Source organism: Manacus candei, unplaced genomic scaffold, assembly GCF_025592945.1.
Source record: "Manacus candei isolate 608988 ecotype Guabito, Panama unplaced genomic scaffold, ASM2559294v1 h1tg000029l, whole genome shotgun sequence".
NCBI lineage: Eukaryota > Metazoa > Chordata > Aves > Passeriformes > Pipridae > Manacus > Manacus candei.
This window is the reverse complement of record NW_026138077.1, coordinates 1,517,629-1,541,247: the sequence shown is the minus strand read 5'-3', so window position 1 is coordinate 1,541,247 and position 23,619 is coordinate 1,517,629. Positions and strand designations below refer to the sequence as shown.

The following is a 23,619-nucleotide window of genomic DNA, read 5'->3' as shown; positions in this document are numbered from 1 at the left end:
ACTCTGCTATTTCTGGTACATTCACATCTCCCTTCCCAAAGGGTCCATGTAAACCCAAGAGAACTTTCAGGACAGCCTAAAAGCCCTCTTGCTTTGCTGTAACCCCTCTCCTGCACATGTGAAACATGTTTCAGTGTAAAAACCAACTAAGGGCACATCATATTCCTAGTTTTTCATGTCACACCAGCCAAAAAACCCAGCATCTCACTTCTTTTGAACAGCAGCTGTATTTCAAAGCTCCTCAACAAAAATCAGCTCCATTGGTAGCTTTAGATTAGGTATCAGGAATTCTTCACCACGAGGGTGGGGAGGGGCTGGGATGGAATTCCCAGAGAAGCTGTGGCTGCCCCATCCCTGGAAGTGTCCAAGGCCAGGTTGGACGGGGCTTGGAGCAACCTGGGCTGGTGGAAGGTGTCCCTGCCCATGGCAGGGGGTGGGATGGGATGATCTGTAAGGTCCCTTCCAACACAAACCATTCCATGATTCTAAAAAAGGTCCCACAGTTTGAACCCTCCCACAGTGCTGTCATGGTCCTGGCAGCATCTCCAGCATCCCAGCAGGAAGCTGTTTTCCCAGGGGATTCCAATTCTGTCCAGGCTGGGGCGAGCCTACAGTGTCACCCTATTTCTTGGCTTTGCTCTCACTTTTAGGACCTATTTCTGTACAAAACACTCAAACAAGCTGCAGATGGTGTTACAACAGTGGTTAAATGTGTGTTAGACAGAAAACAAGGAGAGCTGGATTTTCCCCAACACAGAGCTGCAAGAGAACTGGGACAGCACCTTCAACACCTTGAGAGCTCTCTGGAGGGAAAAGGGGATTTAAAAAGCACAGGAAGTCCCTAAAATCCTGGAGATGAGGGAATGGGAGCTCAGACTGCACTTCCTTGCATCCTGCCCCTGACTGGCAGCACTTCTGGGACATGGAGGTAACAAGGCAAGGGAAGATATAGCTGAGCAAAGAAAAGTCTTCAAATACAGGCTAGAGGTGAAAAATTAAGAGGAGCAGAGCATGGACACATCCTGACCAACTCCTCAGTACCTCCACCAGCAGGCAGGCAAAGTCATGAGGGCATTTATCCAGTGTAACACTAGATATAAAGTCTATATTGGAATTATTTTGCCAGCCTGGTAGGTTGGAAGCCACTGTTAACTCAGTCACCTGCAGGACAAGGCATTTTTGGTGTCCCCATTCCTTTGGATCAGCCACGTGGCTGTGTTCCCATGTCCTTGCAGCTGGGGGGTTAACAGGGATGTGCTGAAAGCAGCAAAGCCCTAGGAGAATATGAGTAATTCCTATTTTTGATCTAAAACCAATCCAATTTGCAGCTGAGCGTTTGATGTTCGGCCCCTCCACGTGCGTGTTTATTTTTAAAGGCCCTCAGTGTGCGAGAACTTCCACCTGGAGTTATTCCTTGGGCTGGGCTCGTGCCAGGGGAACAGCAATTCCCCCCTCGCCACCTTTTACGCTGGGTAAGGCAAATACAGCAGGGGAAAAAGCAGTCAAAGAGGGGATAACACGGAGTATTCAAGCAACCAGCTCTGGGGAAGGGGAACAACAAGGCCCGTAACTGCCTTGGTGGTGTCACCAACCCCGCTGAGCTCCGGGGAAAGGGAACACCGAGGCCTCGCTGGTGTCACCAACCCCTCCTGGACAGCAGGGTGAGGGGGAACGAGGAGGGGGCCCCTCCCCACCCACCTTTGACGTCACCCAGGCTGGTTTCGGTGAAGGCCTCGCCGAGGTCGATGAGGGTCCCCTCGGACTTGCACCGCGGGAGACCCCCCGAGTTGGCCGCCCGGATCCTCTGCGCCGCCATCTCCGGCCCCACCAGGCTCTAGGTGGCCATGGCCTCTCCAGGGACCCCCCTGTCACCTCAGGGAACCAGCCTGGGGGAGAGAGACAAACCCCAGCACGTTAGAAAGGCTCCGGGTGCCATTGCAGCGACAATGACCCAGGGACACACCCAGGAACACATCCCCGTGTTCTCCTTAGAACATCACAGAATATAACCTGGGTGCTCCACAGCACTGTCTAAAAACCACCAAGGGCTTTGTGTAGCAAGGACAGCCTGGTCTTGCAGGATGCTGCTGCTGGAAACAACCCCATAGGAAGAGCTTTTTAGGGATATGTTGCTTCCAGGATTATAAATTGGTCCTTCTCCCTGTTTCCCAAGACCTTCCAGGGCACTTGCACATTGCTGTAATACATAATTATAAAGCCACCAGGCACTGGGTGCTGTGGGAGCCCAGAGCAGTGGAGGACCCACAGGACTGGGATTTTTGCCTGTTTAAATGGGTCACCACTCTCTCCCACTGCAGCACTGGGACTTCCTGGGATGGGGATTGGCTCTTCCCGCTTGCTCCCTGCATCCCTCCCTCCCCAGCCAGGGACCAGGCAGAGAAACACCCCTTCTTGCACTAACCACCCCGCTTCACTTGGGGAAAAATAAAAACACAGAGTTTTTTCCTCCTTTTTTCCTTGCAAAAACACTTCCAGAATCCCTGCGGAAGAGCAGAGAGGAAAATTCCCCCATTTCCCACAGGACACGCCGACATTCCGACCACCAACGTTGTGGCTGATGCAAGCGTGGGTAAGACCTTCCCTGACATCATCCCTGTCCTCTGGAACTTGGAGAGGGGCCAGGTGGATCAGGACAATCAGGGAATGCTGGAGCCTCTCTGCCAGCTGAAGGCAAGGCTGGAGCACAGCCTGAGCTGTGTGTTGCTACTCCAGGGATCTGGCATCATCCCGGTAATTCTGGCACCCAACATCCCTCCATTCCCGCTCCCTCAAACTCCAGCCTGGTTGCAAAGCACCAACAGCTCTTAAAAACAGAGTCAGAACTAAAGTTATATCCAAATCCCTGCTTTATGAGGGGATTTTCACCCTCTCCTAACACTATTTTTCCTTTCTCCCCTTCCCATGCAATTTTTGCCTTTCCTCCCTTGAAAATTAGACCAAGCAGAAAACAACCCCCAACCCCAAATTCTTTAGGTGGGAATAGGGAGCCCCCGAAGGATTCAGTGCCCTTTTCTGGAATGCAGCAAGAGGAAATCTGCAGGGGAGAGCCTGAGCAGGAGATACTTTCTGGTTTGAAATGCTTCCCAAGCCATCCCCAGGGCTGGTATGCCGGGAATGTGGGAGCTGGAAGGGATGCACCAGGCTCCAGCCAGAAAAGGGAAGGGAGAACTGGTGTGCAAACGTTTGCCCTTTGAGGAGAGCCTTGTTTGGGGGCCTGCTGGGAGCAAGGCAAGGAGAGAGGGTTTGGCAGGCAATAAATCCAGAGAAACCAGGCTTTGAGTCAAGACTGAGCTTGGCAGAGCCGGGCCAGGTAAGACAAAGGAATAACCAGTGGGAAGCAAGGAAGGGAGGAAAGATGTTCTCCTTGGCTGGCACAGTTCACCATCCACCCAGGATATGTTTCTGTGCTGTCCAGCAGAATTAATGTTATATTGATTATTTTCTATTAATTTTACATTTACATTAATTTTTATTTATATTATACAATGAATAAATTTTTATATTGAATTTTATATTAATTATTGCAGCTACAGTACTGACAACTCTCACCATCGTATCCCCAAGTCTGGCATTTTCAGGGATGTTCCCTCTTTCTCTATTTATATAACTTCATGCTGAAGATCTCTGACAGATGTGGAGAAACAGCTGGAAAACCCCCCTCAACAGCCAATCCTGAAGCCTCAAAAGGCAACAGGAATCTACATAAAAATGAGGGATGATGGAAAGGCATTTCCTCTCCCAAGAGCAGCATCCTGGATGTGTCTGTTTGTCCTGGATGAAGTGATGCTCACACACATAGAGGAATGAGGGTACCTAAAGGGATGGGGCCCCCCATGGCTGGACTGGGGATGGGAGCCCTGTTCTGGAGCTGGGGATGGCCCCAAAATGCTTCTGAATGCAGAGGTAGGACAGAAATCCAGGAGACTTTCAAATCCAGAGAATTAAAGGGGATAGTGGGGAGCAGGGTGAGGGGAAACAAGGCTGGAGGAGGCAAGATTTGTTTAGAAATCACTGAGACAATGGGCTGCAAACTCCCCTGAAAGCACTTTAAATTTAGCCTGGGATTAAATATAGCCTAGGAAAAACCCAGCCCCACGTGTTTACCCAAAGCCATAAACAGCATCGAAGGGAACAGCGGTGGGAAGGAAATCAGGGAGTGATCAGAGCAAGGACAGCGGCAGCATCTCCTCAGGCAGCACCAAAAACCTGCTTCTCACACCACTTTTCCCTCCCACAGGGGGAGAGGGAATGCTCCAGGGTAAAATCCACGCCTTCCAGCCAGGAGGGCCTGCTGTGTGCTCCCCACATCCCAACAAACCCAGCAGGCAGCAGCTGCCAGGAGCAGGCTCCACCGTGGGGACATGACTCTGTCCAACATCCTAACCAGGCTTTGCTGAGGTTTGGGGAAAGTTTAGGGAAGCCCTGAGGGGCACATTCCCATGGGGGCTGGCTGGCACCCCGGGAATCCTCACCAGTTTCCTGGGATGGATGGTGCTGCTTTGGGATTTAACTGTGAGTGAGGTTTCTGGGATGAGACAGATCTGGCTGTGCTTCTCTGGGAAAGGCTTCATCCAGTCCAGCTCCTGACCCTTCACAGGACCATCCTCAACAATCCCACCCTGTCCCTGAGGGTGTTGTCCAAACACTCCTGGAGCTCTGGCAGCCTTGGGGCCGTGACCAAACCCTGGGGAGCCTGGTCAGTGCCAACCACCCTCTGGGGGAAGAACCTTTCCCTGAGATCAAACCTGACCCTGCCCTGGCACAGCTCCAGCCATTCCCTGTGATTCCACCAGGCACGGAGCACCAGCAGGTTTGGGCAGGTGTGGGGCTGGTGATGGTGAAGCATCTATTAAAAGAAAACTCACTAAAGCCTCTCAAATAATGAATCCAAAAGGTGTTTTTTCTGCAGCACTTTAACACATGGAATTCAGCTTCCCAGCAGCAGCATTTCCCAGTGTGAATTGGCATGGAAAAGGTTAAAAAGAACTTCTGCAAACTGTCTAGTATGACTTATCCCAGAAAAACAACCACAGGCTTTCCCTTCCTGGCCCCACAGACCTCAGGGAGACCCCCTGGCACAGGGAGAGCCCCAGGAACATTCCCTGCTCCATCCGTCACACCGAGTTGGTCCTGATGGGATTATGGCACAGACCCACCTCTCCCTGGACAAGGGGCTATAAATCAAGGACATAACATGGCCATGCTAAGCAGGGCTGGCAGGGAAAAGCAATCCCAGGAAAAATACCCTTAATGGAAGCATTAAAACTCCACGTCCTCGAGCAAAGAAATGTCATAAAACAACGGGAACACCCAAAAGTGCAAACCCTGGTTCTGCTGCTGGCCAAGGGAAGGTCCTCTCCAAGAAGCACTGACCAAAGGCCGGAGAGGATCCCTCTGGAAGCCTCAGTGATGGAAAACTCCTGAGTGCCAAGAATTTGGGCTGATAAGGCCGGGGAGGGCTGACAGGGCTGGGTGGTACCAAGCACGGGCAGGGCTGCAGATGGAGCCAGGCCAGGGCAGCACAGGGACCTGCCACCAGCAAAGCACTGATGCCCATCCCTGCCCATCCCACACTTCCCAGCTCTCCCTGGAGCTGCGGGGTGCATCCCACCATGGCACACACAAATCCACGGGAAGCACCAGGAACAGGAGCCACCACAACACAGGACTGGTGAGCTCTGCCATGACCACTGTCCTGCACCCCTGTTCTCCCTGGGAAATGCATCCAAAAGCCCCTCAAGCCCTAAGCCTGCGGGACCAGCTCAGGAGAAATGTCCTACTCCACCCTTGGCCACAAACTGAAAGGTGAGAAGCGAAGAAAGAGCTTCCAATCAATCACTCCTTATCCTCTTCCCACTCCAGGGCCAAGATCAACTCCAGTCACTTGTTGCTCATGGCTTTTAAATTTGCTTTTTCTTTCTCCAAACACAAGTTCCTGTGGCCCTCCCACAAACACAGAAGTGTTTTTGGAGGTTTCTTTTCAAAACAGGCCGTTTCTCTTGGATATGAGCAAATTTAAATTCTTGGGAGCTAAAAACCCATCTGATGGAGCCACAGCATGACCCACACAGAGCACGTTCATCCCACACAAGGAATTCACTGAACTCATTGCTTTTATCTCTCACAAAACCCCCAGTAACTCAAGCATCGTGGAAACAGATGCAGAAAAGACTCCTCCAAGCCCAGGGGACACCCCAGCCCTGAAGGAGCTGCTCAGGGAGTTGTGCCTGGGAGCGCCAACACACCACAACGTGCAAAGGCCTTCAAGAAAACCTCAGAAAAAAGGGCCAAAAGGGGCCAAAATTTCTGCATTTTAGCAACCAGTATAATTCAGGAAGTTGGGTTTGCTCTGCAGACTCTTCACCCTCGAGAGCTCCCTCCTGCCCGTGGCCCAGCCCAGCCCTGGCCGTGGGGCTGGCATTGCTCAACGCGCAGGAAATGATCCCACCAGCTCGGGTCTGCCTCCTTTCCCCACACTGACACCAACAGATCTTCCAGCACACGTGACAAACACAGCACCCTCTGAACTGGGAACGCCCCCAGGGACCCAGCCAGGTCCTCTGCAGCCTCCTACAAGACTGGCATGGCTTCTGAAGCTGCTGGTGGCCTCGTGCCACCTGTGGTGGCCAGGAACACACCAGGACCTTGCAGCTCATCTCCCTGTGATCCTGGCTCTGCTCCAGAAGCCTTGTTGCCAGAGATGGGTGGCGAGGGGCTGGTTGCTCTTGGTTTTTTCCCCCTAGAAGCCTGTCCCAAGCCTTCTGCCAGCAATGCCTCACATCCCAGTGATTCCCGACCTCGTCGCCTTTCCCTTATCTCCTCCTCCTGCTCCAGGGCTTGTGTTTGCAAAGCCAACGCTTTCATCTTCCAAAGAAAAACCCACCCAAGCCACGTGAAGATAAACCACCCCTTAAGACAACACCGAACACGAGCTCTTTGTACCAGAGGGAACACGGCGGTGTGAACTCACGCATGTCCCGGCACACGCCTCTTTAGTCCCTTTTCCAGCAAACAAGAAGGGATTTGTGGGAACACCAGGACCTCCCAGCCCTCCTGCAGCGCTCTCAGGGCTTTGCTTTGGACCCCATTCCCACCACTGGACCTCATTCCCACCGTCCCTGCTCAGGCATCGCAGTGGAGCCCGGCCCGTTCCAGGCTGTCCCCTCCACTCCTGGCCAAGCCCTAGGGAAAAATCCTGCCCTCCAGCTTAAGCTTGGCTCAGCTCCTGAGCCTGGCTCCTGCTGCCAGGCGAGTTCAAGCCATGCATGGCAGGTTTGATGGAGGAGAGGAAGAAGGGAGGGGAAAAAATGTCATTATGGCCCTGGTGTCCATCACGGCCTTCCTGGTGGGAATGTCACCCCTGTGAGCAGAGCAGGAAGGACGGGAAAGTTTCCTTTTATAGCAAGGACTTTGGAGCACGAGTCCTGCTGGACATCCATCACCAGGAAGACTCAAATATAGACCAGCCTTAGGGGTGGGAGGGGAATAGAGGGCTTTCCCTGCAAGATCTCCAAGCACTCCCTGGATTTGGTCGCCTGTGTCCCAGACAGTCAGCCCCAAGAAACCACCACGGACCACAGCAGGACTAGGGCAGGAGGGAGCTCAGGTATTCCACCAAGACTTATCTACCTCCAACTATCCTCAGTCAGGAGGACCATTTTAGGGAAAAAACAAGGAGTTTTGTTCCCAACTCGTTGCCTGAGCAAGTCCATGGACATGGAGCAGCTAGCACAGATTCCACTGCTAAGGAACGAAACCTCTCTGGATTATCCAAGCTCACTCGAGAGATGAGATGGTGCAAAAGCTGACCTGGGTTTAATGTTCTTACACACCTTCCTGATCAGTCCAGCACTGATCTGCTGCTGCATTACATGACACCAACAATGCTGAGAGGAGCCAAAACCCACCCCAAGCCTAAATGAGGCAGAAACCAATCCAATCAGCACATTGCAATGAATTTCCTCAGCACAGCAGAGGTTTTAAGCTCCTTCTTGGTAAACATTTCCAAACCAGATGCCCCACAGACACCTGGGTTTAAGCAGCTTAACCCTTTGCTGGAGTTGATGGTGTGACAGGAAAACAAGATGGGGGGTTAAACTGGACTGGGGGGGGTCGCCCCACGGGATGCTCCAGGTTGGACACAATCCCTGGTCCACAAACCATGCTGGAAAGAGGGAGCAGATACCTGGAAAGCAAAGCAATGCCAGGTGATGATGCCATTTGGGATGCATGCAGCAAGAAGGGGTTGTGAGGGCAGATCACAGAATCATGGAATGGTCTGGGTTGGAAGGGACCTCCAAGCTCATCCAGTCCATCCATAGGCAGGGACACCTTCCACTAGCCCAGGTTGCTCCAAGCCCTGTCCAACCTGGCCTTGGACACTTCCAGGGATGGGGCAGCCACAGCTTCTCTGGGAATTCCATTCCAGGGCCTCCCCACCCTCCTAGGGAAGGATTTCTTCTTAACAGCTAATCTAAACCAACTCAAACAGGCATCTGGTCCAGTCCAGAGGCTGGATTGGGACTTGCTGTCTTTGGACTTGACCTCACCTGCAAATCCAGCCAGTTGCAGACCCATCCCAGAAAGTGTTCCTGCTTCAAGTCAGAGCATGCTCTGAACATCAGACTCATCGCACTGACACAAAAAGACCATGTGGCTCATTTCAGGTGGTTTTGGCAGCACAAGTCCTCACCTTAATTTAGATTAGAGCTTTTCCACAGGTGGGAATGAGCTTTCCAGGTGCAGAGACCTACCTCTGCCAGCCAGGAGGGTGTCTGAGAGAACCCAAAACAGGCCCCTGTTTAGACAACACAAGAGCAAACGCCACACCTGCTTGGTTAATTAATTACCTCTGAAATTAAAGCCCATCAAACTGCACGGAGGCTTCGTGCAACCTGCAAATTAACTCCAGGGGAACCCAACCCGGGGCTGAGGGAGGCCAGGGAGCATCCAAGCAGTGGCTCCAAGCATTTTCCACAGCATCAACAAGGCCACAAAGGGCAAGAACTCAAAACACCACCCACCACCCCCCCGTCTGCCGGCACTTCAGGGTTGTTGTTTCGGCACCTCAGGGGTCTGTCGTTTTGGTCTGGCCAGGTTAAAACCTGCTCCATCCCATCGCAGGCTCAGGTGGCTGATAAGAAACCAATTTCATCACTTTAAGCTCCAAATGTTTATTGAAAGGGTTTATCTGCAAACAAAGCCCCGCACTTTGAACTGTAGCTTTACTGCCAGCTTAAAAACACGGCGAGGGCCAGGTCTGGATTAACGTGGTGTGAAAGGAGAGTCTGAGCCTTCCCCTGCAGCCTCCACACAGGCCATGGCAAAGACAAGCTGCTTCTCGGGGCCAGGATATAACCCTTAGCAAAAAGTTCAGCATTTGGGGGAGGGAAAAAGCCCCTTTCTAGCAAGATGCTTGGGCATAGAAATAGTAATTCATGTAAATCTGGCAGAATCTCAGCTTTGCTGTAAATTGCTCTCATTACTGGATGAAGTGGAGTTGAACCTCAGACACATTTTTTGCAGCCTTAGTCACCAGGGAAAATTAAAACAAGACCTGAAAGTCATCTTAAACTCATGGCAGGTTGTTTCCCTGCTTAAGGCAGAGCTTTACAGGTTGAGGGGAGTAATTTCTAGACCTTTCTGCATTGTAAGCACAAAAATGCCCTTCCACGTGTGCACAAGAGCATCCCCTAAAAACCAGGCAGCCACAGGACACCACAGAGGGAATACTTCCAAAGGGTAAGTTCTTCCCTCTCTGCTGTCCCCAAAAAGTCAGGCAAGGCTGGAAGGAGACAGACCTGCTCTGGCTTCTCCTGCCCAAGACACAACAAGCAGAGGAACCTCAGAGCCTCCTGAGAGCCACGTGCTCCAGTCATTCCTGCTGGGATTTCATGGAATCACAGAATGGCCTGGGTTGGAAGGGACCTTAAAGCCCATCTCATTCCAACCCCCTTCCATGGGCAGGGACACCTTCCACGGGACCAGGTCGCTCAATACCCAAAACATGGACCTACAAGCAGCAGGCTCTTGGCCAGAGGAGACAATTCCAGGTCCAACCAACATTCCAGGGCACCATCCATGGCACCTTCACCCACCTGCCTAGACAACACCTCCTTTTCTCAGCACCTTTAATGGCAACATCAACATCCCAGGTTTTTTCCCCTGTAGGATCAAGCTCTTCCAGATCTCCGTGCCGGTCACATCCAGAAGTGCAGCAGATGTTGGTGCCAGTGATGGGACAGCTCTGCAAGGAGAAGCAGCTGGAGGAAGATCTGGATCTCCAGGGAAAGGGAGATGTTTTACAAGGGCATGGAGTGGTGGGACAAGGGGGAATGGCTTCCCGGTGCCAGAGGGCAGGGTTAGATGGGATACTGGGAAGGAATTCTTAGCTGGGAGGGTGGGGAGGCCCTGAAATGGAATTCCCAGAGAAGCTGTGGCTGCCCCTGGATCCCTGGAAGTGTCCAAGGCCAGGTTGGACAGGGCTTGGAGCAACCTGGGATAGAGGAAGGTGTCCCTGCCATGGCACAGGGTGGAATGAGATGGAGTTTAGGGTCCTTTTCAACCCAAAGCATTCCATGATTCTAAGCAGGAGGCAGGAAGAGCTTTGCAGGAGCTGAGGGATGTTCTCCAGCACAACCAGCTGATTCCCACATGGAGCCTGCAGGACTTTGCAGGGTCAGGCTGGAATTAGACACGCTCTTGATGAGGAAAGAAACCCTAAATATCAAACCAATGCAGATGGACCTTTCTTCTTTTTTTTTTTAATTAAAACTTGCTTGAAGTGCCACATAAAAGCAGTGAAGTCCCAGGCACAGCTGACGCACTAGGACGGGTTTATATTTAGGAGAACAACTTAATTACTCCATCAGTAGGAAAGAAATGGCAACTTTTTTTGGCAGAGCCCAGAAGGAGAAAAGAAACCTAAAAGAGGGACAGCCACCACCCCCCGTTATTCCTAAGGGCAACATCCACTGGAATTTGAGCCTCCAAACAATCCACTTTTACAGAGAATTCAGCTTTGTTTTTTTCCCATGCCTGATCCCAGGAAACAACATTAAAGTCTCTCAGCCAAAACACATGATGTGCATCACAAGACAGCTGGCATCATTATTATTTTTAAATACCACCAGCTTCGTTTTTAACAGGACAACTGGAAATGTGTCATTGCTGAGGCGTAAAACAAATAGAGGGAGGTGATAAAAAAGCCATTCCCAAGTTTTGCAGGCTGGAGATTTAAAGAGAGATAGAGCAGAGCTCCCCCCAGAAAATACAGTCCCTTAAAATCTGCTGTTTCTCCTGCCACATTATTCACTTGGGAGCTTTTAGTTCCGAAGTCGGAGCGGTGCTCAGCCGGATTTCCGATGGCTTGCTGGGCCTCATCCCAAATTTCTCTGGCATTACTCACGTTTTTTTGTGCAGGAAGAGGGATGAGGATTTTCCAGTGAAAGGCTAAAGGGAGGCAGAAGTGTTTGCAGCATATGGAATGTGTCATTTCTCACGGACAGGCTCAGACCGCTGCATCCCAAGGATTCCCACATATCCCATCCACTGAAGGAGAAGGAAATCAGGATAATGCTTGGAATTCTGCACTGCTTGGGACCTGAGGATGAGCTGAGACCTCCCTGGCAGGATTGCCCTGGCAATGGATGCTCAGCCCAAAGGAAGGGCCCAGCATCACCTTCCCTGCCAGCCTTCCCACAGGGAATTACTCTCCACACCCTTCCACAAGCTCAATTGCCTTAAAGCAGTCTGAAACCAGGAACTAATTTTTAAGGGACTAAAAGGACCTGCCCTTTCCTAAGGGAAAAACACCTCCCTTTCCCCCTCCCAGCCAGGGAACCGTTGGATGCAGCACCAGCATCACCGCTTTAAGGTCACATCCCTTAAAGAGGCTAAAGAGCCAAGATTCCCATTCCATTTGTCCTGCCTGACTGCAGGGTGATCTGGACACAGGGATTTATTTTCCCACCACTACAAAAGCATTTCTGAAGTGGTTTTAAAGCCTACTTTTGAAGACATGAGCACCACAACTGCAGAGACCACGATTCAAGCCTCCGATGGAGCAACACAGATGCTCCGGGATCCAGTTTCCCAAACCCTCCAGGGCATGGATCCCTCCCCATTACCTAAAGGATGCATCTGCACTTGGGGATTCCCATCACAGCCAGGCAGCAGGAAAACCAGCTTCCCTCGGGATGTCTGCAAGGCCAGGGTTTAAAAGAGGTCGACACACAGAGATCAAGCTGGGAAGGAATGGTCCCCAACGCAGAGAGAGGGTTAAACACTCACCCTTCCCAAATCCCTGCTCCAGGGCCCTGCATTCCTCTGCTCAAACTGACTGCAGGGCTTTTTTTTTGCTCACTCTTTCCATGCCTGGTCATGTCCTGCATCCTGGATTTGGGGGATGTTTTAGAGCTCCTGTGAATAGGCAGAGCAGGAGCTGGAGAGGCACCAGCTGCTCTGGTACCTCAGGGGTGTCCCATGGCAGGGCAGGGGGCACAATCATGGAATGGTCTGGAAGGACTTTAAAGACCTAAAGAGCTCTTTCCACCCCCCTGCCATGGGCAGGACACCTTCCACTGTCCCAGGCTGCTCCAAGCCCCATCCAACCAGGCCTTGGACACTTCCAGGGATGGGGCAGCCACAGCTTCTCTGGGAATTCCATTTCAGGGCCTCCCCACCCTCCCAGGGAAGGATTTCTCCCCAGTATCCAGCCTAACCCTTCCCTCTGCCAGTGGGAAGTCATTCCCCCTTGTCCTACCATTCCATGCCCTTGTAAAACACCTCCCTTTGCAGGTCCAAGAGCAGGGATACTCTGGAGGCCAGACCATCCCCTGGGGCCTGGGCTGAGTGATGTGTCCTGCCCAGCCCTGGTCCCTGGGGCGGAGCTGCGACCTTGTTCCACGGCTCCCGTCAGGCTGCCAGACCCAGATGGGCCGTCTGGCTAATTGAGTTAATTAAAGCATTTTTCAGCAGTGATTAACTTTCAGGAGCGCTGCTCCAGCTCTCTCCGGGGAGCAGGGGCCACAGAGCAGCAGGAGAGCCGGGAAAAATGACTTGGAAGCACTTCCCAATTTCTCAGCAGCGTTTGCTGACTCAGAGCAAGTCGCAATCAGAAAATCCCCAAACCTCAGAACTTCGTCTGTTTTACAGGACTGAATGGGTGTGGAGAAGACCCAGGCAGTGGATGGATGCATGGGAGGAGACCTACCAGGCTGATGGCCCAATCCCAGAGCATCCTTCCCAGGCAGAAGTGATGAGCTCCGAAGTCCGGCGGCGCTGCCCGGCACCCTTGGGATGATAAGCTGGTCAAGGCCAGCGCTGGCTCTGTTCTGCTGACGGGGTAATTGCCCTCTCCCAGGGACAGTAAACACTTTGTGTCCAGAGATAACTATGGAAAACACTTCCAAAGACCCAGAAAAAGGCTTGTTTTGTGGCCTCGCTCCCCAGCAAAGACGTTGGCTGTTGGAAAGGAGATGCATCCCAGGAAGCTGGTACCAAAAAAAAAGGAACAAACCACCCCAAAAATAACTCACCCTGTCACTGGAGACTCTGTCTTCTTCCCCTTTCCAAAAAAAACCCCTACTTGTCTTTCTCTGCCCAGTCAAACACGGGATGAATCCCCACAGAGGTTCCACTCGTGTGGAGGCTGCTCCAATAAAGCTGCAGCCAGCAGCATCCATAGCTATGGAGCGGCCAAGAAAAACTTTGGGATGCACCCCCCATCTCCTCCTCCTTTTTGCTGGGATGTACTCACACATTTCCTCCTTTTGAGGGATGCACCCATCCATCCCATCATCCTTTTTTTTGCTGCATGCACTCGTGCACCTCCTCTTTTTTCTGGGATGCACCCCCCAACTCCTCCTCCTTTTTGCAGGATGCACTCCCCATGTCTTTCTTTTTCTGGGATGCACTCTCATCTCCTCCTCCTTTTTTCACAGATACACTCAGGTATCTCCTCCTTTTGTGGGATGAACCCACAAATGTCCTCCTCCTTTTCCAAGATGCACTCACGCATCTCCTCTTTTTTTTTTCCTACCTCCAAAAACCTTATCCATTGCAAGGACCAGTTGCTCCCAGGCCACGTGCACTGGGAATTATACCTTAGGGCCTCCAACAGCTCAGTCTGCCCCCAAGGCTCACCCACACACCCCAAAAGCCCCAGTAATGCTGGTTTTTCTGAGCAAGGGGGGATTTAAGCGCGGAGGGACTCGGGAGAGAGCAAGGAGCAAGCAATTCCCAAGGCTGGCTTTCCAGGCAGGCTGCCGGCTGGGAAACGCTTCCCAGAGCAACCCCACCCCGGGAGAGCTAATCTGATGGCAGGTTTTCAATGCAGCAGCCAGGATGCAGGAGGGGCTGGAGCGGGAGGGAGGCTGCAGAGGGGGGAAAGAAAGCAAGGAAATGCCACAGAGGTGAGGAGGCTTTTTCTGGCCGGGCCACGGCTTGTTTTGTTTCCCTGCCTCCAGCTCGCTGCCATTTTCCAGGAAGCTGGAGCAGCTACAAAAAACTGAGGAGTTTGTTTAATTATAGCTGTGGTGGCGTTTGTGCCGAGGGACCCGGCGCCGCTCTGGGAACGGATGGGAGCGAAGCCCACGGCACAGCAGCAGGAATAACGCAAGAATTCCAGACTTTACAGCTCCCACAGCGACACAACCCGAGCTCAAACGTTGGTTTTACTCCCAAAGGCTTGGGAGACTTTAGTCTGAACTCCCTGTGTGACCAAATTCCTGCTCCTTTTGCTCCCTTCCTCCTCCTGGTGGAGGTGTCTCCTGGATGGACAACGCGAGCACCTCCCGCCGCGCCCAGCGAACTGATGGATGCTCCAGCCAAGAACCCACCCATGGACTCATTCCAAACTCACAGGATAATTTAGGTTGGAAAAGCCCTTTAAGATCACTGATTCCAGCAGCAGTGACCATCAAACGCCTCCTGCCTTGCTCTCCTCCACTGACCCAGCCGGTGACGCCCCATTGTCCAGCTCCAAAGAGCCTTTTTTCCCTGTTCCTAAGGAAACAGGCAGCGTTGTTCAAACAAGGCCACACACCAGGCAAACCCCTCCCCCTAAATACAACCTAAAGCACTTTATACAGATGACCTAAAGCACTTCATCCAGGCACAACAGGAGAAGGCAGCTGCTGGATTTACCCCCGGAGAGAGGGAAGCAACAGCTTTGCCCGGAACTCCTTTGGAGCACGGGATGAGCAACCCACCCCCACGACTCCACACTACAGCCACGATGCTCTGCTGGGTCAAAGGTTTCTGGAGTCAGCCAGAAAACATCTGGGTTTGCTTCGTGGCACTGATTTCCCTCTTGAAAATGATGGGATGGTCCCCAGGGCAACCCTCCCGTGGGGCAGGAGAGGGGGCAGAGGGAGCAACTTCAGAGCACACAGAGCACTGGGAAAAGGAAAGGCTTTCACATTATTATTACTGTTATTGTTATTATTATGTACAGCTTTCCCCATCATTTACCAGGGCTGCAAACCAGATGTGCATCAGCATCCCTTCAATTTACATCAAAGCACCCAGACGAGGAAGAATCAGAGAATCCCAGACTGGTTTGGGTTGGAAGGACCTTAAAGCCCATCCCATCCCATCCCATCCCATCCCATCCCACCCCCTGCCATGGGCAGGGACACCTTCCACTAGCCCAGGTTGCTCCATCCTGGCCTTGGACACTTCCAGGGATGGGGCAGCCACAGCTTCTCTGGGCAACCTGTGCCAGGACCTCCTCAGCCTTCCCAGGGGAGGCCCTGGCACAGGTTTTCCAGAGAAGCTGTGGCTGCCCCATCCCTGGAAGTATCCAAGGCCAGGTTGGACGGGGCTTGGAGCAGCCTGGGCTAGTGGAAGGTGTCCCTGCCCACGGCAGGGGGTGGGATGGGATGGGCTTTAAGGCCCTTCCAACCCAAACCAGTCTGGGATTCTCTGACGATCTTGTCAAGAGGATATGGGATGTACCACCTTGTCACTGCTGGATCTGGAGCAACCTCCCTCCTGGCAGAGCGGGAACACCCACTCCCATAGGAACAGCCAGGAATATTTAGCCCCAGGACTTGCAATTGGTTTTGTTCCCTGGGTAATGAGAGCTGCTCCCAGCAGTTGATATGCCAGCTTGGAATGACGGCCTCCCGGCACAAAAATAAACCCTGGGACAAACCGACATGGAATCACCGGGTCAAAACCAGAAATATCTCCTGGGGTGGGGGGGAACTGGTCAAGGGGTTCCTAACAGAGGAGCAGCAGGTTGGCCACAAAAAAACTGGGATTAAAGACAGTACCTGGTGTTTGTGGGACGAGTGATTCCTTCCAAAAACACGCAACCCACCCAAAATGCCAACTTTGTCAACATAGGAAAAATAAAGTGAATCCAAGGACAGGATGAAAGAGTCAAAAGTTTTCTGGTCAGCTCTTTGATCCATGAAAAACTGACTTTACCCTGGGAACACCTGGACCTGCAGCCCCCCCCAGGCAGCAAAGGGATTTCACGTGCTGCCTCATTTCCATGTTGCTGTGAGACATCCACACACATCCCTTTCCATCCTCCCACGCTTTCCTTTACGAGCCCACGGGAACAGAAATCCACAGAAATCACTACAGAAATCCACGGAAATCACTCCAACCCCAAGGAGTACAGGAGAAATTAAGGACCCCAGGCTGCAAAGAGGACCACGGCAGGGGGGTTGGTGCCACAGGTATCCTCAAAAATGCTCCTTCAGCGTGGATAGCTGCGGTGTTAATGGAACTGGGACATCACTCGAGCACTAAAAACCAGCTCTGAGCTGCTAGGAGCGAGTCTCTCCACTTTGTTGGGGAAGCCAAGGAAAGGGACTTGTCAGGACATGCATGTGCCCACTGCAGGACCTGCTCCCATCAGCAGGTCCTGCAAGTGCTTTATGCTTTTTCCTTCCTAAAAAACAAACGTTATTTATGGCCACAAAGGGAGTTCAGCCTGCGGGTCGCAGTTTGGAGTCTAACAAACCTGCAGCCCCACAATGAAGCAGCAAAGCTGTCCTGGGTGTCTCCAAACCACCCTGCAGCTCCTTTAGGGAGAGGACTCAATCCCATCACCTCCCCCAGGAGCAACCTCCCCCGCTGCTCCTCATGGTTCTTCCTGCCCCTCCAGCCTTCGCTTCCAAGTCACGTCCGCGGCGGGCGGCGGGTTTTCCCCGTGCCAGCGCTGAGGGATCCACGTGCTCCTTGCCCCAGCCAAGGCTGGCACGGTGCTTCCAACGTCCCCAAACAATGCCAGCCCTGTGCCCAGACAATGGCAGGGTTAATGCGGGGATTGTTTGCAAGAAGGGAGCAAAAGCAGAGCATCCTCCGCTCGCTCCGACGGCACCGCTCAGGCCCAGCCGGGAGCCACGGGGGACACGTTTTGTGCTTTTTAACCTGAAATCTCACCCTGCAAATTTTAGGGAGCAGATTGGATGGGTCCTCGGCTGGGGCTGACAGTGGAGACGCCTCCTGTATCCCGGTGGGACATTGTCCAGAGGGAAGGGCTCTCAATAAACATTGCTCTCAATAAACACATTGCTCTCAATAAACACCTTGTTGCAGCCATCGGAGATGGGCTGGAAGGTATCTTAAAGCTCATCTCATTCCACCCCCTGCCACAGGTAGGGACACCTTCCACTAGCCCAGGTTGCTCCAAGCCCTGTCCAACCTGGCCTTGGACACTCCCAGGGATGGGGCAGCCACAGCTTCTCTGGGTAACCTGGGTCAGGGCCTCCCCACCCTCACAGCCAGGAATTCCTTCCCAATATCCCATCTAACCCTGCCCTCTGGCACTGGGAAACCATTCCCCATTGTCCTGTCCCTCCATCCCTTGTCCCCAGTCCCTCTCCAGCTCTCCTGGAGCCCCTTTAGGCCCTGGAAGGGGCTCTCAGGTCTCCCTGGAGCCTTCTCTTCTCCAGCTGAACACCCCCAGCTCTCCCAGCCTGGCTCCAGAGCAGAGGGGCTCCTATTAATATATCCCAGTTAAAAAGCATAAATACATTTTCCAGTGGGTTGATCCCCCTCTTTCAAACCTGACTCGTCACTGGTCACTCAGGGAACTCAACATTTGGTTACAAAACTTTCCTGGGAGCTGCCATCCCCAGCAAAGGGGCAGCTCTGATCTCTGCTCTGTGTGAGCAGGGACAGGACCCAGGGAATGGCCTGGAGTTGTGGCAGGGGAGGGTCAGGCTGGATCTCAGGGAAAGGTTCTTCCCCCAGAGGGTGGTTGGGCACTGACCAGGCTCCCCAGGGCAGCGGTGCCAGAGCTAAAGGAGTGTTTGGACAACACCCTCAGGGACAGGGTAGGATTGTTGGGGTGTCTCAGGCAGGGACAGGAGTTGGACTCAATGGTCCTGGTGGGGCCCTGCCAACTCAAGGAGATTCTGTGACTCTATGGAAACCCATCCCATGTCCTTACCACGTCCTGGGGAGCCTCCTGGGCAGCCTGCAAAGCTCAGGTGTTTTCCAGATGAATTTTGGGAAGGAGACAAAAGTCAGGTGCCAAACCTAAGGCTGAGGGACTCCCAGTTGAGATGATTTGCATTCATCCCATTCCAGGTGCCATCAGAAATCCACCCACCGAGCCAGGAGGCGACACGACCTTCAGACCACTTGAAAACAAGAAGACTGAGGAGGATGCAAATTCCCCTCCATGTCCTGACCTCTCCTCCAGCTGCCACCTCCCTTCCCAGCCCCGGCAACGAAAAGCTCCTTGCTGGATTTAAATGTTTTTCCCATTAAAAAAAAAAAAACAACAAAACAACAAACCCACACACGGTGCCTAAACCACCTCCTTAACATCCACACAGGCTCTTCTGAACAGCCCCACCAGGCTAAAATAAATATTTTAGCTTCTCAAAGAGTTTTCCTCTCATTAAAATGAAAACATAATTAGGATGTCAAGCAGCGGCTGCAATCACTCGGCGCTGCTCTGGCTTCGCTTGATTAAGAGCAACGAAGCTGCTATTTTTGAAAAGGACACTCCCTTCCACGGCCTGACCAGGGTTATTTTGGAAAGATATATATATATATCTATATGGAAAGCTGGAATCTTTGCTGGCAAAAAAATCCCCACCCTGGAGGGGACACGGAGAGGCTGCGGGATCAAGAAGCACAGTGGGAATCCTCTTGGGAGTGCCCAAGGGGGGAAGAGCATGGAGACCCTGGAAAGGGTGAGGGAATCATAGAATCATGGATGGTTTGGGATGGAAAGGACCTTAAAGCTCGTCTCGTGCCATAGGCAGAGACACCTCCCACTAGCCCAGCTTGGACACTTCCAGGGATGGGGCAGCCACAGCTTCTCTGGGCAACCTGCTCCAGAGAAAAGGAGAAAAGAGGGAAAAAGCAGAAAAGGAGAGAAAAGCTGCTCCCAGAGACACTGCATGAGGGCACCTATACGGGGTCTGGTACCGACACTGCTGCACGGGAGCAAGAGCCAGGAGGAGATGCAAACATTCCCAGGATCCCAGAGTTCTTTAGGTTGGAAAAGCCCTCTAAGGTCATCAAGTCCAAGCATTAACCCAACTGCCAAGCCCAACACTAAGCCCTGTCAGAGCTACCAGCCATCCCAGGAAGATGCTATTCCCAAGGATTTTTTTTTAAGGACATGTAAGCATCCCATTGCTGCAGTTATGCCTAAAGAAATCAAGGATAAATCCTTATTCCAGACATTTCAGCATCTAGACACAGGTGTCAACACCACACCCCCCCTCAAATCCAACTCCCGCCCAAGCTGCTGCTCTGCTCAGCATAACTTCATTATTAAGTTGTATTTTATATATATTAATTAACAGCCATAACTTAATTAATGCAAATCTCAGGGAGCGTTAGCCAGGAAGGACAGGCTGGGGGGGGCAGTGGTGGGCATTCCCAACGCTTCCTCAGCACTTCCCCGCCAGAGCACAGGAATTTCCACGCACCTGATCCCACAGCCCGTGAATCCTCTGGATTTGGGGCTTCAAGGCCACGTAGTTTAACGAGGGTAGAGACACAAAACCACGCCCTGGTCACCACCGTCCCCTCCGTACCGAAGTCACTCCGAGCGTGAGCTATTCCTTAACAGCCAGGGATCCCAAAACACCCAAATGGGTATCCCAGCACCTGAGCCCGAGGCTGCAGCACATTCCTGCCTCCCTATAACACACTTGCACGACTCCCCCTCTCCCACTGACCACCACCCCAAGCCAAACCCTGTGCGGCATCCTTTGCTCCCAAAACGTCCCCCCTGGCAGCAGCAAGGAGCAAAGAGGTCGGTGACCTGTGACATCAGTGAGCCCCAGCTGGGAAAATCCTCCTGGAAAATAAATGCTGGGCACAGCCAGTGGAATGCTGTTCAAAACAACCCCAGACTGCCCGGGAACATCCCACCATGGCCGATAGGAAGCACCGGGAAGCGCGGCGGGGTTGTCCCGGGAGCGCTCCCAGTCACACCAGCTGGCCGGGGCTCCTCACGGGGTGCCGGGGTGACAACCTGGTCCCCATTGTCCCCATCCCCTCCTGGCAGTGCCAGCAGACCCTGGAGGACAACAGGGAGGCACTACTGGTGTGCACGTGGGGGTAGCAACACCTGCCTGGGGGTGGTGACACTCAGGAGGCATCACAGCCACAGTTTGCTAACACGTGGAGTTGCACACACGTGTGGAGTTGCACACACTCGAGGGCACTGCACACACACAGCAGATTCTCACACGTGTCACACACAGGTCACACACTCCCTCCCTGGCACCGCCCAGGGCACGGGCACACATACAGGACACAGTCACACTTACACACCCACCACATCACACACACAGAACACTCACACACTCACCACATCACACACACAACACTCACACACTCACCACATCACACACACACACAGAGAACACTCAGTCATGTACCAGGTACACTGAGGACACACAACAAACACACAGCGCAGTCACATACACAGAGGACACACCACACGCAGGGTCACACACAACACACAGACAGTCACACTCACAGACTTACACATACAGTCACACTCGTACACAGAGGACACATGGCATAGTCAGTCAGACAAACAGCCACACACACACAGTCACTCACAGGGCGCATAAACACCCAGAGACACACAGGGCACGGACACACACAACTATAGACACAGTCACACACACACACACACTTACAGCCAGAGTCACATGCACCCGGTCACTCACACACACACACAAACACAGAGGGCACTTACACACACACAGCCACACATACACTCTTAAACATACAGTCACACACACACACACAGAGCACACACACTCACACAGTCATACACACACACAGACACACAAACACAGACACACACACTTGCAGTCACACACAGTCATACACACACACAGAGACACACAAACACAGACACACACACTTGCAGTCACACACAGTCATACACACACACAGAGACACACAAACACAGAGACAGACACACACACTTGCAGTCACACACAGTCATACACACACACAGAGACACACAAACACACTTAGAGACACACACACACAGCCAGCCACACGGTCACACAGCCACAGTCATGCACACGTTTAGAGACACACACAGCCATGAGACACACACTTGCAGACACACGGACACACGCACCCCCCGGCTGACACACGGACACACGCACCCCCCGGCTGACACACGGACACTCCTGTAGACCCCGCTCCGTCCCCGCCGCGGGCTGAGCTCGGACCCGGCACCGCCCGCCCGGCGCCGCCGACACAAACTTTTCCCCGGCGGCAGCGGGAGCCCCCGGGAGCCGCTCCCGCCCCCGTGCCCGCGGTGCCCCCGGCGCCGGCCGGCCTCGGCTCTCACCTGCGCCCGCTGCAGCACCGGGACGGGGCTGTGGACCGGGACGGGGCTGTGGATCGGGACGGGGCTGTGGACCGGGACGGGGCTCGGCACCAGCCCCACCGCGCTCCCGCCGGGCACGCGCCGCGCGCGCCCGCCCGCCTGACGTCACGGGGCGGGGGCGGGGCGGGGCCGCGGGCACGGGGGCGGGAACAATGAGGGGGAATTGGGAGGGGAGGGGGGAATAACACGGGTGTGAGGGGTGTGTGTAAAACACGGGTGTTGGGGGGGTGTAACACACGGGTGTGAGGGGTGTTTGTGTGTAAAACACGGGTGTTGGGGGGGTGTAACACACGGGTGTGAGGGGTGTTTGTGTGTAAAACACGGGTGTGAGGGGTGTGTGTGTGTAACACACGGGTGTGAGGGGTGTGTGTGTGTAACACACGGGTGTGAGGGGACTGTGTGTAACACACGGGTGTGAGGGGTGTTTGTGTGTAACACACGGGTGTGAGGGGTGTTTGTGTGTAAAACACGGGTGTGAGGGGTGTGTGTGTAACACACGAGTGTGAGGGGACTGTGTGTAACACACGGGTGTGAGGGGTGTTTGTGTGTAACACACGGGTGTTGGGGGGGTGTAACACACGGGTGTGAGGGGTGTGTGTAACGCGGGTGTGAAGGGAGGTGTAACACGGGTGTGAGGGGTGTGTGTGTAACGCGAGTGTGCGGGGGGGCGTGTAACGCGGGTGTGAGGGGTGTGTGTGTAACGCAGGTGTGAGGGGAGGGGTGTCGCGGGTGTGAGGGGTGTGTGTGTGTAACGCGGGTGTGAGGGGAGGGGTGTCGCGGGTGTGAGGGGTGTGTGTGTAACACACGGGTGTGAGGAGTGTGTGTAACGCGAGTGTGAAGGGGGGGCGTGTAACGCGGGTGTGAGTGTTCTGTGTGTAACACGGGTGTGAGGGGAGGGGTGTCACGGGTGTGAGGGGGGTGTGTCTGTAACACACGGATGAGAGGGGGGAGGGTGTAGGACACATTTTAAGGGAGCTCGTGTGTGTAAAGCACAGGAATTCCTGCAAGTGGGAAGAAACGAGGAGGAAAACCCCCCTCAATTCTTATGTTAACCACGGTTTGGGAGCAACTTCAAAGCTTCCCGCGGCACCCAGGGCCAACAAAAGGCTTTGTGCTCCTTCAAACCCATGGATTAAGGGAGCATCCCACCCCGCAGCTGGCTGGGATGCGAGGTTAGGAACTGGGATACCAGGAACATCAGCTGGGGCAGGGGTGGATGTGACCTGCAGGCAGAGCTGGTGACCACCGACGCCACCACGGTGCCAATTCCTGAGGAAGCACCCCTTGGAAAAGCAGCTGAGCGAGAAATATCGGAGCAGAAGGGTCCAGGCTCCACGAGCCGCTGCTCTTCCCACCCTCTCTTTGTTTTTTCCTGGGTTTAATCGGGAGCTGATGATTACATTTCCTCTTCCCGGTGTTGGCTCCTCCTGTGCCCAGCGTGGCACAAGGAGTCAGGGTTTTGGCCAGTGTGTGACAAAAGCGGGGTGGCCACGGGGTGGCTGCGAGTCCTTGCATGGCCAATCCCCATCCCGGGGGTCAGCCGGGGCTTCCCAGCCTCATCCAACCCTTTTCCCGGCTTCCCAGACAAAACGAGCCACACAGAAGCACTTCAAAGCGCCCTTGGGAGCTCTTTTCTGTGGTGTTATTTTGGGACCTTTGGGGTTTGTCAAAGGTGAGCTCCCTGCATCCGTGCAACCCAGTTCTCTGATTGCAATGGGGCTTTTTCATCCTGTTTTGCCAGTGGA

The 23,619-nt window shown here is 53.4% G+C and overlaps 1 protein-coding gene across 4 annotated transcripts in view; it reads right to left on the bottom strand.

Annotated features, from left to right (window-relative positions):
- SH3BP4 (SH3 domain binding protein 4) overlaps nucleotides 1-21,957 on the bottom strand; it is a 32,158-nt gene extending 10,201 nt beyond the window's left edge. Inside the window, exons 1-2 of one of the 4 annotated variants that reach the window (XM_051791023.1) lie at nucleotides 21,836-21,957; nucleotides 1,699-1,886 (exon numbers count right to left, since the gene is read on the bottom strand). In XM_051791023.1, coding sequence (XP_051646983.1) covers nucleotides 1,699-1,816 — 118 coding nt within the window. In that variant the 5' untranslated portion in view covers nucleotides 1,817-1,886; nucleotides 21,836-21,957. Of the gene's footprint in view, nucleotides 1-1,698; nucleotides 1,887-11,428; nucleotides 12,042-19,937; nucleotides 19,965-21,835 lie in introns of those variants that run through there. The other 3 variants (XM_051791024.1, XM_051791025.1, XM_051791022.1) reach the window with 3 other exon arrangements.
- Nucleotides 21,958-23,619: the final 1,662 nt, after the last annotated feature.